General features: G+C 22.7%; 2 protein-coding genes across 2 annotated transcripts in view; one reads left to right on the top strand and one right to left on the bottom strand.

Annotated features, from left to right (window-relative positions):
- Positions 1–8,118, top strand: part of LOC127280583 (pyrokinin-1 receptor-like) — a 29,021-nt gene extending 20,903 nt beyond the window's left edge. The window contains exons 2-4 of the mRNA XM_051303662.1: positions 4,781–5,007; positions 5,949–6,098; positions 6,613–8,118. Coding sequence (XP_051159619.1) covers positions 4,781–5,007; positions 5,949–6,098; positions 6,613–7,152 — 917 coding nt within the window. The 3' untranslated portion in view covers positions 7,153–8,118. The remainder of the gene's footprint in view (positions 1–4,780; positions 5,008–5,948; positions 6,099–6,612) is intronic.
- Positions 8,119–11,903: 3,785 nt separating this feature from the next.
- On the bottom strand, positions 11,904–15,643 carry LOC127280581 (sorting nexin-4-like). The gene is made up of 10 exons (XM_051303657.1): positions 15,385–15,643; positions 14,509–14,615; positions 14,048–14,264; positions 13,846–13,951; positions 13,604–13,713; positions 13,388–13,525; positions 12,933–13,143; positions 12,654–12,786; positions 12,454–12,568; positions 11,904–12,181 (listed from the first exon to the last, which is right to left on the bottom strand). The coding sequence occupies exons 1-10, from the start codon at positions 15,460–15,462 to the stop codon at positions 12,131–12,133; spliced, it is 1,266 nt and encodes a 421-aa protein (XP_051159614.1). The 5' UTR covers positions 15,463–15,643; the 3' UTR covers positions 11,904–12,130.
- Positions 15,644–17,079: the final 1,436 nt, after the last annotated feature.

The raw sequence follows: 17,079 nt of genomic DNA, 5'->3' as shown, positions 1-17,079 counted from the left end.
ATTTTTACAAGAGGGAAATTAAATATACATCGTTTATATAAATTAAAAATTTGAAATGTGGGAATAAGTTTATCATTTGCGAATTTCGAGTAATATAATGTAAAAGCACTTCTTTTATTCATCGCATCTCTCTCTTTCTATAAAGAAATGCGAAAACAGAGAAATCATTTTCGACTTGTCGATATGAAAAGTAGGAATAAATTTTCAAGTTTTATGTCAACGTCGCGAATATTGATTCGCATTTTACGTAATTTTCACGCTAGATGCACGATATGACTATATAGAAACACGTTTAAAGCTCTCATTAATCTTCTTCAAACAATGGAAGCAAACACCTATTTTCCATCAATATTTTGAACATTTTACACTTTTTTTATATACAAACAATTTAAAATATTTTAGAAACAATTACTTTAAAAAAAGTAAAAAAAAATACTTTTACGCACTACTATTTTTATTTTATTATTATTAACTTGTCTATTAATTAAATTTTTTAAAATTGTTGTTGAAAAATAAATTTTTTTAATTTAATGTGTTTTAATTCTTTTGCACCCATTGTAAGCATATTTCTGACAGATTTTTCATCTGTTTTAATATCCATAAGTTTTACTTTAACTCCACTGATGTATCCCCAGGCGTCATTATTATTATTTTTTTTTTTTATTTTATGAACAAGACTTTCAAGTGAATTATCCATGTGGCATAATTCTTTTTTCTTTTTTTGAAGGGTGAAATTTTTTTTGGTTTGTTTAATATTTTTTTATTCAAAGAAATAAAAAAAATTACTGAAAAATGATGTGTACAATTTAATAGAATATACAAAGAAGATATATTCATAAATTTAATTTTTATTTAGTTTGAAATTGTTTAAAAGTAATTTAAAACTTGATTAAAACATTAAACCATACTAGTTTGTAAACATAAAATAAAACAAATTTTAACTTAATTAAATTTAAACTAAAAGCAGTTTAAATAATATATAAACCAAAGTTAAAAATTGTGCCAACTTGTTTAAAATTTCATAAAAGTATCTTAAATTTATTTAAAACTTTCCTAAACTATAGTTAGGAATTATCTTAATTTAAGATAAAACATAAGAACATGTTTCAAACTATAGTTCGGAATTATTGTATAACAACGTTTTTGTTTGGAATAATTCTAAAGGAATGTTGCATAAAAACTAGTTTAAACTTGTTTGAAAAATGAGCCAAACTAGTTTATAATTGTATAAAACTAGTTTGAACTAGTTACAATTTGTTCGAAACTAGATCTAAATAGCACAAAACTAGCTAAAAATAAAATATTACAAACTAGTTGGGAACTACCTCAAACTAGATGAAACATGTCTGAACGTATTTCAAACTAGTTCGAAATTATGTAAAACTTGTTTGAATTTGTTGGAAATTATGTGATTCAAAGCAGTAATTAAATATTAAATATAATTAGAAGAACATTTTTATAATTATTGTAAAAGTGAATAAAAAGGCGCAATAAATCCCACATTTTTTTTGCTTCTTCTTTAAGATCTCAATCTAATTAAGTTCATTCTCCAAACATTTTAATGAAAAGTACTTCGGTGGTTCTTTTATTTTTTACTTTCACATAATTACCGTTATAAAAATTTTATTTACATTTCAGCTATATTTATATTTTCATTTAAATTTTATAACTAAATAATAATTGTACAACTGCCTTAATATATATGATTAAATTGTAAAAAATTAATTAATTTCTAAACCAATTAAATTAGCTTTAATTATAAAAACTAATAAAATTAAAAATTCCTTTTTCAATATTCTAAATAAAGTTTTCCTCATATATTGTCGATTATAATTTTAAAATACTTTTTTTTTATTAAATCGCGTATCAAACACGTGATTAACGATTTGTAGAAAAATGATTTTTCAATGATGCACATCATTGCCAGACGTGTTTCTCTTTTTTTTATTGTCGTTCTTCATTCTTTTGAATATAATTTGACGAAAAAAAAATTGTCAAAGATTTTGAAAAATGATAAAAGGTTAATTACACTGGGCAACATGGATTTCAATTAATATTTATTATTATTATACATCTAGTTACAATAGTTGTACACATCGAACTTATATATAATTGAATTAAAAATTATTATGATCCAGTTTAATTAACATATTACATGACAATATAGTCAATTTATTCATGTTTATTCATTATATTCATTATTTGTTTACTTTAAATAATTTTGCAATTATTTATTTTTAATTCAGTATATTTAATTAAATATATTTTATAATATAATGTGAATGTTTCTTATTTAAAAAGAAATTTTAATTCTTAATTTATTGAACTAAATAATTATTTTCTTTTTTTATTTTCACATTATCGATATAAGTTACTTTCTGTTGAGTCGAATATTTTTCTCATATTACGCGACAACTTGGAAGGAAACGGGGTTCAGTTTACTTAATTAGACTAAGAAAATGTCATATTTTATATCTTTTTTTTTACGGTGACGACTCAATTCAAGCTAGTTAATTAGCAAAATAAAATCCACAAAATCTTCTCGCCATTTTTAATAAATCTGAACAAAATATTACAAAGAATAAATAAAAAAAATTATATGTATATAATGTGATAAAATAATAAAGTCAGCAAAAATACGAAAAATGAAAATAAATTAAATGAATCAAAATAAATAGGTAGTAATAAACAATGAATGAAATATAAATCAAATGCTTATAGCCTAAAAAAAAAAGTATTTAAAATGATAATGAAAATACGAAAAAGATGACATATAAATAATTCAACTGTCAAAGTATATACCTTAAATGAAAATTAAGTTAAATGGAATGATTGTAATATAATACGAAGAAAAAAAAATTAAATCAAATATAATCTTCATAAATACAAAAAAAAATTGTTAAAAAAAACAAAAAATTAATTTATAAAGTTCTCTGTTATAAAGAAAAATGGAAATTTTTTTTTTTTCATAAACGAATTAATTTATAAAATTCCGTTTATATTGTATATTCAGAACTTTTCCCCAGTAATTAACATTTTAGTCGACGTAACAATGCCACGTATAGGTTAATATTATTAGTAAACAAAAGAAACGAAAATAATTCCGTGACCGAGATTTTCCGAATAAAACGTTTAATTTGACGTCAAATGGAAAATAATAATTAATCAATTGAAAATTATCATCAGAGTCAGGATAAATTACTTCTGCTAGAGAAAACAATTTTATAAATTTGAATATAATTAAACTTAACCTAACTTAACATGTCCGAAAGTAGTTTAGAATTTTATTTTTAAAAAAACTCTCTTATAAATTTGTCACTAACTACTCAGTATCATGTAAAACCAGTTCAAACTTGTTTGAAACTAGTTTGGAATTCTATATGAAAATTCTTTAAAACTTTTCCAGAACCAGTTAGATTTTTTGTAAAACTACTTTGAACTTGTTCAAAATTAATTTAAAATAATATTATAAACTAGTTCGAAACTAGTTACGAATCCAATAAAAATTGGTTCGAACTTATCCAAAAGTAGTTTGAACTTGTTCGAAAGCAATTAAGAATTCTTCAAAAAACAGTACAAACCATTCTTGAACCAGTTTGAAATCATGTGAAACGAATTCGAATTTGTCTGGAAATATTTCGGAATATATTTTTGACATATTTTCTCTAAGAAAAATAAATTTTTATGATTGAAAATTTTTTTTTCAAATTTTTACAATAAAAAAAGCATATATTTGAGAAATTTGAAGGTTTAAAAAAATGTATTACTCACGAAATGTTTCATACATCAATAAAACTGAGCACGTATTTCTTATCCGATGCGCAAAACAGGGTGGTTTTTATGATGGATAATCATCAATATTATTTTTATTCCTGGTGATTTTTTACGACAGTTTTAATAAAAAAATATTATTTATTAAACAGTGCTTGAAAAAGTTCAAAATATTCAAATTTCAATTGAAAATATAGCGAATTATAAAATTAAAAAATAAAATCATTTTTTATTAGTATCAATATAAATTATTATTTAAATTATATTCTAACGAGTTAAATTAATTGACAATAAGTAAATTATTTTTAATCTCAAATTAGTAATCAAGGAATAGTTTATGAACAAAAAATAAGAGGAAAATTTTCTTTAACTTTTTTAAATTAAAAATAACAAAATAAAAATTTGATAATTTTCAAAAATGATACTATTATATATAGTAAATATTTTTTTAAACTCTATTCTTACCGCACAAGGGATTTACTTTCATCAGTTCATTTTAATGGTCGAATTTACATGCTACTTTTGAAATATAGAAACGATGGAGATGAAAGTTTTTTGTTCACCAGGCGCTTACTAATTGCCTAATTTAAATAAATTCAAATAATAAATTTCAGCGGATGAATTCGAGAAATGTAATGAAAGAATAAAAAAAACAATGTTAAACGCGATAAAATTTTCTTGTAATTTTTTTTTTTTAAATTGTTTTAAAAGTAATTTAAGATTTTATTATATTGACTTTTAATTAATTTACTCTCTAGGGTTAAAATTCACAATTTTTCTCCCTTTTGAGTTAAAAAAATGGATATATATATATATATAAATAATGAGTTAAAAAAATGTCTATTTTAGTCCCTAGAGTTATAAAGGACCATTTTAGATTAAAAATATCTGTTTTACTCTCTAGTAAAAAATAAATGTGTATAATTATTAATTATTACATTCCAATTTCGAATTATTATTATTATTATTATTATTATTCTAATTAACAATAATAAATATTTAATTACAGTGGCGGTGGTTGTTGCATTTTTCATTTGTTGGGCGCCATTTCACGTTCAGAGGTTAATTGCAATTTATGGAACAAACTCGGAGGATCATGTGAGTTCTAAAGGACCGATGGAGGAATTTCTCTACCTTCTTTTCACTTATCTGTCGGGTGTTCTCTACTACGTATCAACAACCATCAACCCAATTCTGTACAACATAATGTCACACAAATTTCGAGAAGCATTTATGGTAATAATAAATTTACAACAAAAAGAAAAAACGTCTTGTATATATTTTTGATAAGTACAATTTCTTCTGTCAGATTCTTAAGTATATTTTCTTTCCTTCAAGTTGAGTATCATCATTTTATGAAATTCTATTTTCAAGATATGAAATATAATTGGCCATTTAAAAATAGAAAATCATTTTCTTATTATTTTCGTAACTTTTTTTCATTTATCATATTTATTTTATTTTTTATCGAAACAAACATGAAAGTACATTATTACGCAATTTTGATATGGACACATAGAATAAGATGCGTCTCCAAGTCCTAAAATCAATCGATTAAATATAAATTGAATATAATTGAGTAGAAACTCACTTACTTCGATAAGGAAAAAGGGGAAAAAAATGTTCAACGAGTTTTAGCTAGAGAGACCAAGTTTTCTCTTTTGCGTCGTTGGAAAACGAAACAAAAACAGAAAACAATATAAACGTATTATATCTTTATAAAAAGAAATTCTTTCATTTCTTTTTTTTTCTTTTTGCAATCTCGAACAAAAGGAAATTTTTATTGTTTCCTCGTTAAAGCGGAAAATCAATGTAAAAACATTCAAATTTAATATATAATAATTGTTTTAAAAGAGTTCATTACTAATTAATACATAACTTTCAATATATTTTTAAAATATGCTCCAAACTTGTCCAACTGGTTTCAATAATAGTTAAAAAAAATTTGAACTTTTAAAAACTAGTTTGAAAGTAAGTAAAACCAGTTTAAACTTGTCCTGAACTAGTTGCGATCTTAGTAAACCAATTTGAACTTGTTTGGGACTAGTTTGTAAAACTAATTCAAACTTATCTCGACTGTTTCAGAATTATATAACAATTTTTATTAATAATTTATTAATTATTAACTTATTCGTCATGTAGAAGTGAAAAATTTATTTATAAATATCATTTCACAGGAAACATTGGCGAAGGGTTGTAAATTTCGACGTTTTGCTGTTCAAAGGGAGCAACGCTCTTATTCAAGTTTATCACGCTCACAACAAAAGACTCCTGGTACTTTTGGTTCAAAAATTATTGGTACAACAGGCACTGCGGGAGTTGTACAGGTAAAAATTTGACGTACTGTGATAAAAATTTTTTTTTTTTATGTTTTGAATGTAATTAAATTTTAATTTGCCTGCACGGAGAGATAAATCAAGGGTTTGTAGTATAGGAGCCCTCTATGTTAATTTTGAATGGACGTTCCAGCTTAAGAGGCGTGGCCTTATACTACAGTTGCATAAAACTATACCGAAAAAGCATAACTTCGTGCAATCGTAGTATGCAGATGTCCCATGCGTTTAAAGATAAAACTTTCATGCTACAAACGCTTATTTTTTCTCTCCGTGTGCCTAGTAATTTTTTCTAGTGAGTTTCTAATCTATGTGCCGTCGGTAAAGTAGACCGAGGCGCACGCGCGCACCAAATTTTGAATTAATAAAAATAAATTTTGCTGAAAAATTTGCTACACGCACAAAAGAAAAATTTCATTTAACTGAAAATTTGATAACATTTTAAAAATGTAATCAAATATAATGAAGAAAAGAAAAAAACACAATTTCTCAAATTATACTCTTACAGGAAAGTACAGAATACTCAGGAAATTCAGTACGTGAAGAAAGTCTTCGAAGAATTTCCTCATTTTCGGGTCGTAGTGGAAAAGAATCATCAACCGGTGAACAATTATTGTCATTAAAAAAACAAGCAAAGGATACAATTAATTTGGAAATTGGTACAAGTCAATCGTGTCCAGCCGATCAAACATTAAATTTATTACACACTTCTGTAAACAGTGAAACGTGTAAAAATCACGACAATCAAAGATGGCAAGAAAATATTATGGTTCGCGAAAAAATGCAATTTACCAAAGAAGAACATTTTCCCATAAAAATAAAATCATCTACAACAACTGTCAAAGTGTCGCCTCGTGATTCAACGAAAAAATGGTGGAAACTATTGGATTGGTTGCCGGGCTTTAAATCATTTCGTGTTCAACGACGATTAGCTTATGGACAAAATGCAATAGGAGACAATATTGTTCTCGAAAGTAATCCACTTAATGAATTTTCCGTGAATTTAAGAACAGTTAACGAAAACGAAAACAATCTTCGACTAGTGTAAAAATAAAGTCTACTTATAATTGCGCATAATTATACAATAATTATAATTAATTATCATATAGATATATAGTTCGAATAGAAAACAATATTTTAGTAATAAAAACTAAAAAATATTTTAGTCAATAATGCACATCATTGAAATTGAGGTTGATAATTTTTTTTTTTTTTTCATTGCTGGAATAAAATTATTTTTATATTGACAAATTTATATTTGAAGGAAACATTTTATTTTATTTATTAACATTTTTAGCATGAAATTTGAAAAGAATAGACTAAGAATTAATAATATAATAATAATAATTATTATTATTATTATCAAGAAAAAGAACTTTGTTGAATAATTTTTGTATCTAGTAATTCGATTAGGGGAAAAGTCGATGGTATCTCAAGCAATGGACAAGGGTTCGAATCCTCTTGTATGTGGCATAAAAAATTAAATTTTTGCACTGAAATTTAAAAGTTTGTCAATTTAATCGTAAAAAAATGTTTATTTTTTGATAAAAAAAGAAGAGAAAATTCATCAATGCAAATATATCGAATAATGAAAATTTATAATCATATAAGTTAATATTTGAAGAAATATGATTTTTTTTAATATTCATAATTTTTGATTAACAGTTTAATTATACTCTTGACCCAAAGTCAAAAGTTACCGAGGCCGCCTGCTGACCAAAGCTACTCGAATTTCTTTAGATTATTAAATTTAATTAAGTTAATTAAACATATCCATTTTAATTAAAATTAGTTTTGAAACGTAATACGATTTTTCCCGATATTTACAAAATTTTACTAAAATTTAACTAAATCTGTGGAAATAATAATTATAATATTATTATAGTTTAATAATTATCATTATTATAATCGAGAATAATTAAAATTATTATCATTATAATAATTAAATAAAAAGAAATAAAAAAGTCCTTCAACGACATTTAAACGAAATAGAGTAGAAATTTCCAATTTTAAATTGGACAATTGCATCTAAATTACGATTAAAAACTTGGAATAAATAAAATAATAATTGAATTAATTATTTTATTAAAATTATTGAAAAATACATTATTTTATTATAAAACATTATTTAAAAATTTAATTTAACAAATTTCCAGTGAATTTGACTGATTATAAATAAAAAAAATAAAATAAACCAAATAAAAATGGTTGACCTTTTTTTAAAAAGTACTGACAAAGATCCATAAATTAGTTTAGAAGTATATATTATTGTGTGATATAGTGTAATATATTTTTAAAAGGTCTATAAAATATGTGATTAAAACAAACGAGAAAATCATATTCATTGAAAAAAAATTGTTAACTGTATGTAATTTTCATTATATGAAGTGAAATTAAAAAATTTATCTCAGTAATTTTTAAATTTGAAAAAAAACTTTAAGTTGACATTTTTAGAATGAATATATTTAAGATTTTTTTAAATTAAAGCTAGCACATTATAAACAGAGTTGGTTTTAATTAAAAAAATTTATTTAACTTAAAAAGGAGAAGAAAATTAATCTTACGACATAAGCTATTAAAAACAACATCATTTGCAGTTAAATACAATTTGAAAAAAAAATTATTAGCAACGAACATTGTTAGTGAAAAAAAAACTTTTCAAAAGCTAAAAAAAAATACCTAAACTATATACAAAGGAATTATAAAACTTTTTCACTCATATTCAATGAAACTGATTATTGACGATGTTTCTTTTATAATATGAAGTAACTTAATAATTAAGAAATATATTTTTAATGAAAGAAGTATACAATTTAACAGTTTCTTTTATTGTGAGTTTATGTTAAATATTTTTTTAATAGACTTTTATATTTAGTTTTTAATAATTATACTATCTATATTAACAACGAATCAAATAATGTGAAATATAAGTATTTTCATTTTTTTGTGTATAGTTGTTTAATTTATTTATTCAATTAATTTTACAAACATATTTAATGTGAAAAAACTGAACTTTTAACTGAAGGCTGTGTTTCAATAAAGTATGTAATAATAAAATTGTCTTTTGGCAGTTTATTCTGAACCCAGTTTGAACATGTCCCAAATCATGTTGAACCAGTTTAAACTTATTTTAAACTAGTATTGACATTCGATAGCAAACTGTTTAAACTACATAGTTTAGAATTCTATAAAAACCAGTTTGAACTTATCTCAAACTTGTTCGGAAATCGGAACTAGTTTGGAATTCTACAAAAACCAGTTTGTACTTGTTTGGAATTTTATACAAACCAGTTGAAAATTGTTTAAAAATTTCATTATGTTTAAAGTTGTTCTGTACTATATTGAAATTTTTTAAAACTATTTTTAACTTGTTCCAAACTAGTTCGAAATCAGGTGGAATCAGTTTGAATTTATATATAGATATATAAACCATCAGAATTTCATTAATTAATTATTCATTAATATTTTATATACTAAAAAGTAACTAAAAATAGAACATTTATTACCTTTTTTATCTTTGGTTATTAATTTGTAATGTAAAAAAATTAATAGACAAAAAGCAAAACAAGGAATCAATTATTAATGTATACCAATAATTTTTCAAAGATAGTTCAAATTGCTGTATTACTAATTACAGATAGAAATACTTTGCAAAAACTTGCAGTATTATCTTTTGAATAAAAAAAAAAAATAAGAAAAAACATCTATTAAAAAAAGTGGTTGTCAATGAAATTATTATAAACGTTTCTTATTGTCAATTAAATGATCATTTTAATAAAATAATATGAAACTATAATTTTTATCGAATCATACATAGTAATAAATAATTTGAAAAAAACAATTGTTTAATAATTTTCTATTTTTAATAAGCATAAATAAACATTGACTTTTTTTCTAAATTATTATAGAATATTTTTGGGATATTTTTACATTCATGTTTCTAAATTTACGAAAAGATAAATATATATTTCCCTTATTGATATTTCCAGATTTTCTAATAAAAGGGTATAAAATTTATCTCAATATTTTGACAGTTGGAAAAACATGGCAAAATTTTAATTTATTTATAGACTAGTGATAAAAGTCATTTTTTCAAAGATATGTAGGAAACTTTCAATGGCTTATTTTTGAAGGTTAAATAAAACTATATATATAAATATGAAAATAATCCTATAGAAAGTAGTATAATTTTTTTTAATTATTTATAAAAAATTTATTTTTATTTTATTTCAAGAAAAGTAAATTTCTTATTAAATTATTATGTATAATTACAATTTCCATTAAAAGATTACAATTTTTTACATTTTTAAAAAAATTATATTACATACACAAAAAAAGAAATAAAACTTGAATTTAGTCTGATTATAGTCTTATTAAAGTTTAAATACTTTCAATTTGCATATTTACTATATACTATTATTACATAAGAATTTAATCAAAAAATGTTACCTGATCTTTTTTATTTACATTGACCATAATAAACTCTACATAAAAAAATAGAAGGATTTCGTAATATTAAAGGCTAAATATATAGTTTTCAAAATGTTTTATTTTTTTAGAATAATTTTTTCTATCTAACAACAAAAACGTTGCTTGTGTGATTTCTTGTACATAAAAATTAATGTAATATAACAATATTTATTCATCTATTAACAAGAGGAAAAATTAAAAAACATTTAATAATAATTTTATTAACTTTTGTTGACTTAAAATAAATTTTGATTTTTACGAAAATTAATCATAGAAATTATTCCAAACTAATTCAGTACTATAAAAAAACTAGTTGAAACGTTTTTTTAAAAAATGTCTTTAGTTTGAAATCATATCAAACTAGATTCAAATTTTGCAAAGTAGTTTGAACTTGTCTCGAACAAGTTTAACATTCGACTTAAAAAAAACCAGTTCGAATTGTTCCAAATTAGTTCAGAATCAAATAAAACTATTTTGAATTTGTTTGGAATTCTGCAAAAAAGAACAATTCTAATTTGTTTCAAACCAGTTTGAAATTGTGCAAAACCGATTGTGTACCTGTTAGAACTAGTTTGAAATTCTTTAAAAATCAGTTTGAACTTATTTGACGTTGTGTACTTAAAAAAGTTCAAATTTGTTTTGAACAAATTTAAAATCAATAAAAAAAACTTTTTGAACTTGTTCCAAACTATTTTTTAATTCGTCCAAACTTGTTGAAACTTGTTTTAAACTAGTATGCAAAACAATTTTTTATAGTTTTCAAAGTTTTGTAAAGTATAGTTACAAAAAAAATTATTACTTAATAAAAAAATTTTGCTATAATTAACATTTACTATAAATATTAGTTTTTCTTCTAAAATTTCTTTTGAAATTCAGATTTTTTTTGATATAATTTTTCTTTCTTAATTTTTTGCACTCTATAATTTATTTTTTTGAAATATATTCTTATTTCTGATGAGAACTACATTTGTTTTTGAAAAATAAAGAAATTTGTTTTTTTTTTCTAAAATACCGAGATGAGGTATTTAATTTAATAAAATACGAGAAAATTTTTCTAACTGATAAAATATTTCAGTTCTAATATTCATATGTATACGTACATATATAATTATATTGATTGGAGTTTGTCTAATTATTGCCACTTTCTTAATATTAATTTTTTCTGTAAAAAAAATTGTCGATTTTACAATTGGCCTCTTGGGTTATAAATACTTAACAATTATTACATACATATATATATATATATATATATATATAATAAAATATTAATAAAGAATTAAATATATATATATAGTGAACAACGCAGTGTTTAAATAATTCAAAATGTAATCGTATTTTATACAATTATTATCTAATAGTTTTTCTATATTGGACATTTAATATAATTCAATATAATGTTATAAAAAATCTTAAATAACAATATTGGACACTCAAAATTTTCAAGTGCAGGAATGTATAATGTTTATATTTATATAGATATGACACAATAAAATGGACGTGATCTAATAAGTTAATTAGGAAAATTGTACTTTTAGAATTTGTGTTAATGCAGTCGTTTACGGTATTCCTTCGAGGCATTCTTTAATGTGCTGCCAAGACTGTAGACTCTAAAAAAGACCATTTAAATTTTTCTTGAACAAAATAATTTGTTTATTAATTTACAAAAAAATGTAATAAAAAAATATCTTTAATTTAAAAAGAATTTTTTTTTTTAAATCAAAGAATATTTCTCTAGACTCGGTGGGAAATCTACATTACCGACAGACAATAAAACAATAGATTTTAAATTCCAAATGTTTGCATAATAATTTATGGTCCTTCTGGACTGCGGGACATTGTGTAAATAAATAAATAAAAGTAATAATAATAATAATAATACCTTTCTAGCAAGTTTAAATTGTAGAACACAGTAAGCTGATAGAGTTTCCTTTAGATCTATAACTTTTTGATGTTGAAATCTTTCAATGTCTTCTAAAGCTTTATTCGAAAATGATCTGTTAAATGAAAATAATGTAGGATTTATAGAATTATGATTGGATAAATAAAATAAAATTAGAAAAAAGAAATTAAATATATTACATTAAATTTTCATCAGCTTTTTTCACTGCTTCTTCATTTTGAGTGATCCTTTGTTCTAATTGAACAACTTTTAATTCCCTAACATCCTCTGTATCCACTGAGCCAAAAAGCCGTGACATTAGACTTGATTTTCCTAAAAAGAAAAAAAAAGTGTATATAAGTTACTAACAATATTAAATATACGATAATCTAATTACAATAATTTTGCAAAACCAGTTTGAACATGTTTAGAATTAGTTATTGCAATTTTATAAGAGCGAGTTATATATGTATACTTACCTTGGATTGCTTTATTTTTCTGATCATAAGTAGCGTGTAACGCATCGTGTGTTTCATCTGTCGCTAATTGTAAAGCTTCTCTACGACGTACAACTTGTTGCAGAGCAGATGCGCTGAAAAGCCATTCTTTCAATTGATCCGCAATGAGCTCCTCCTCCTCAAGGGTCGTGTCAATTGTTGCCGCTAATGAATCCAGATAGTGACCCGATTTCTAAGGAAGCAGTAAAGAAAACATTATTCTCAAAATCGTACCAAAAATTATTTTAGCAACATCATCATCAACAATAATAATAATAATATTATTGATGTCTGAGATCAATAGAAATTTTTCTCATGTGAGTTTCGAATCTATGCGCCGTCGGTAAAGTAGATCGAGGACGCGCGTAAATTCAAATTACCGGAAAAAATAATTTAACAATAAATCAAATCTTTCTATCTAATTTTTATTTTAGTACCTGTAATCCATCGCCCATTTCTTTTTCTATGGCACTCCATTCGCTAAAAACTCGTCCATAATTTGCATGTAATTTATATAAACTATATTGTTTTTCTGCTAATCTTGAACGAACTCGCAGTAAATTACAAACGTTATTCTAAAACAAAAAAAAAATTGAACAAAAATTTATATAAATTTGAGTAAAAAACAAATATACATATATATATTTCGATACCTGTAATTCGATTCCATAATTTTTTATATTCTCAAAGCGTTTATCAGGTTTTCTTAGTCTAACAGCAACGCTCAACGCTTTTAATTTGGTCTCTGCTAATTGTAAATAACCTGTAATTAATAATAACTAAAAAATAAAGATAATTTATTACAAAAAAAATATAAATATTATAGAAATAATAATTTATTTTCATCTTTTTTTAAACAATTAAATTTCTTTCTTTTTTTTTATTTTTGGCGCACCTGTTTCTTTTACACTTTCTCTCCAACCGTCTTTCTGTTGAAGAAAACTAATAAAATGTTTGTCAAATGACAAAATTGGATGCGATGCTACCCTCAATAGAAAATTCTAGAAAAGAGAATTAAAATTTTTATTTTTTTTTTGTTCTTTTTTTGAATAATAAAACCAAGAAACATAAAATGAATTTTTCGGTAGTTTTATTACCTCGAGTCCAGCTCGTCGACGATCAACAAAATCAGGATCAAATGTATCGGTGGTAACTTTTTGCCACGCGTAGAGAACTTTCTTTTCAGGTAAAGGTGGCAGCACCACATAGGGATAGGATATTTCTAAATATGCTCGTAGTAATTCAAATTCAGTGTATCGACGCCACAATGAACTCACTTTCATTGGGGCATTTTCAAAATTCGGATCCGTTACTCTATTATATTTGTTATTTAAAAAACAAATAAATAAACATTAGTGTCCATTAAAAAATTCAGTATTAAAATTATCGAACAATGAAAAATTTTCATATTCAAAAGTAAAATAATAATATCTACTGTTAAAAAAAAATTCCTATAAATAATATTAAGAATATAATAAAAAAAAATTGTTTTTACAAATTTGTTCCTAATGGAAATTAAAAATAGAAAGAACAACAAATTTTCAAAAGTGTAACTCACTTTGTCTCAATGAGGTAGACAGTGTAAAATTCTTTTAAATTGAGCGCTCCATTTGCCCTTTTTTCGGCTTCAATAATAGAAATTTCCATATGATCGAGAAGACAATTCTAAAAAAGAGAAAAAATAGGGAAAACATTTTTTTAAGTAATGGATTAAATTAATTATTAAAAAATTTGACAATAAAACTATATGAGAACCAGTTTTGCAACGATTGCATATATTTAAGAATATTGTAAAACTGGTTTATATATACTATATATATATATAACGAAATAGAAAGTTTCATGATTCTCTTATTCTGTAGAAATTACTATATTAAAAATATTTCATTTTATAATTATTACAAATATACAAAAATATTCATAAAAATATTAATTAAAAATGTTTATTAATATTTAATTTTTTTCAAATAAAAAAAAATTCATATAAAATTATTCAAATCAAACGAAATTATGTAGTAATAAGAAATATTTTCTCTTATATATAGAACTAAATGAAAATAAAGATTATTAATAATTAACGATAATTTTTATCAATGATATATGCATAGTGTTTATTTAAAAAAAAAGTTGATAGTCTTTTTTGTTGTTAAATGTATGTTATCAGTATTATGGTATGATGACGTTGACAAGAAAAAAATAATAATTTTACATGTTATATTATGTGTAAACAGAATCACATGATGCATAGTATGTATGTACTGTAATTATAGTCAAAATATGTATATAGAACAAACTGTATATTTGTCCATCATCACTAACAAATAATTAATTAGGTTTGTTTTATCGATTTAATTTACACTTGCACGATATATGAAAGCAATTTTTTTTTAATATATTTTTAATATTCACAAAATAATATACACATAAAACACACCTCTTTTACCATTTTTATGGTATTCATGTTGTCATTAGTTATTTTCTCAGTATTACCATTATGAAGAATTTCTTCCATAATTTAAATATTTTTTTTAATTTTACTACTTTTTAAATTATTTATATATATATTTTTTTAATGGAAACTACAAAACTACTCTATGAGATAAATTTTACAAAATTTCACGTCATCGCGTTTTTTTTGTTGGGTAGTATAGATGTGAATAGACCACTCGTCCGAATCGAACTGTCACTAACTTGGTCACCAGTTGCCTGCTGTTCAGTCAGTGATACCAATTTCACAAAATTTCCCTTGTTTATAAATAAATAAAAAAAATTAAAATTTTTTGAATTTTATTTGATAAAAAAATTTTTTTTGTTTTAAAATTACAAAAAAAATACAATTTTTTCATTTTTTCATTTGTAATAATAATAATTTATTGCATTGTATTGCAATATTTAAACAAGCAACCCGTTTTTATTTATAAAATTCAAATAATACTTTTTATAAAATAAATATTTATAAAAAATATAATAATTAAATTGTAAAAGAGATTCATTTTGTTTTTTCATTTAAACAAAAAAGAAAGAAAACAATTTTGTTTATTGCGATTGTATGTGTATATATAACAAGTGTAAAAAACAAATTATATTTCCATTGTTTAGTTTAATTCAGAAGATTAGATACAATATTTAAAACATTTATAATAATTATATTTCTTTTTTTTAGTACAGAATTGTTTATAATATACATATTACATAAACATTATTTTTTTAATTTTTATAATTTCTAAATGTAAGAAAATGAAAAAATTATTCATAATTAAACATTTTATTGAAAATGATAATAAAAATGTTAATATAATTCTTTTTTTAATTCTTTTTGCTCTAGGGAATTTAACAAATGCAACAGATAAAGTCCCTGATTTTAAAATGATTTTCATTACTACAATGTGTCGCCATCTTTAGAAATGTTTCAATGCATTACCTTATATGCTCTGTCAAAAAAGAAGAAATCTATTTCTTATAATTCTTCGGGAGAAAGAAAATTTTAATTGATCTTTTCAAAATTATCTTTAACTTACATTTGTTAAACTAATTTTGTTAATATATTTTTTTACTTTTCTTTTTTTTATTCTCTCAAAATTTATAAAATAATAAAATAAAGCAATTTTAGATATTGGTTTATTTTGGGTTGACATCAAAGCAATGATTTTTGTTAATTTTGACTCATAATAAAAAAATCCATAAGGATTAAATTAAAAAAATTTATTACGCAAGTACAAAAAAATAGTTTTTCTATATAGGTATATATAATATATTAATTTCAGTCGAACACACAAACATACTGTATGGACATATATTTATAGTATTTTAAATTTTTCTTCATTTTTTTGCCCGTTAATATTTACATTTCCAAATACGAATATTAATTCATTTTAATTAATTAATTGAATAATAATTATAATGGAATGATGTTAAATAAGATTTTTATAAGTATTTATGAATTTCTATTTTTTCTATACACACTCACACAAAATACACAAACGTAAAAAAAAGTTCTACTTTTATAAAAAAAAAATAATTTACAATTCACTTATTTATGAATTCGATCCAGAAAAAAGCGAAAAATTTGTAAAACCTACAAAGAAATTTTTGTAAACAATAAATTAATTAAAAAATTTTTTAATAGAAA

Source organism: Leptopilina boulardi, unplaced genomic scaffold, assembly GCF_019393585.1.
Source record: "Leptopilina boulardi isolate dan_hultmark-lab unplaced genomic scaffold, ZJU_Lbou_2.1 LbouV2_248, whole genome shotgun sequence".
Lineage (NCBI taxonomy): Eukaryota > Metazoa > Arthropoda > Insecta > Hymenoptera > Figitidae > Leptopilina > Leptopilina boulardi.
The sequence above is the reverse complement of the archived record's forward strand: the minus strand, read 5'-3'. Positions and strand labels throughout refer to the sequence as shown.

Bases quoted from the DNA above. Each gene is read 5' to 3' on its own strand.
- LOC127280581 (XM_051303657.1), bottom strand. From the start codon at position 15,462: ATGGAAGAAATTCTTCATAATGGTAATACTGAGAAAATAACTAATGAC. The intron at 14,265-14,508 runs GTGAGTTACACT...CAAATATAATAG, and splicing joins GTCTACCTCATTGAGACAAA to AGTAACGGATCCGAATTTTG. The intron at 12,182-12,453 runs GTATTATTATTA...GGTCTTTTTTAG, and splicing joins AATTTAAACTTGCTAGAAAG to AGTCTACAGTCTTGGCAGCA.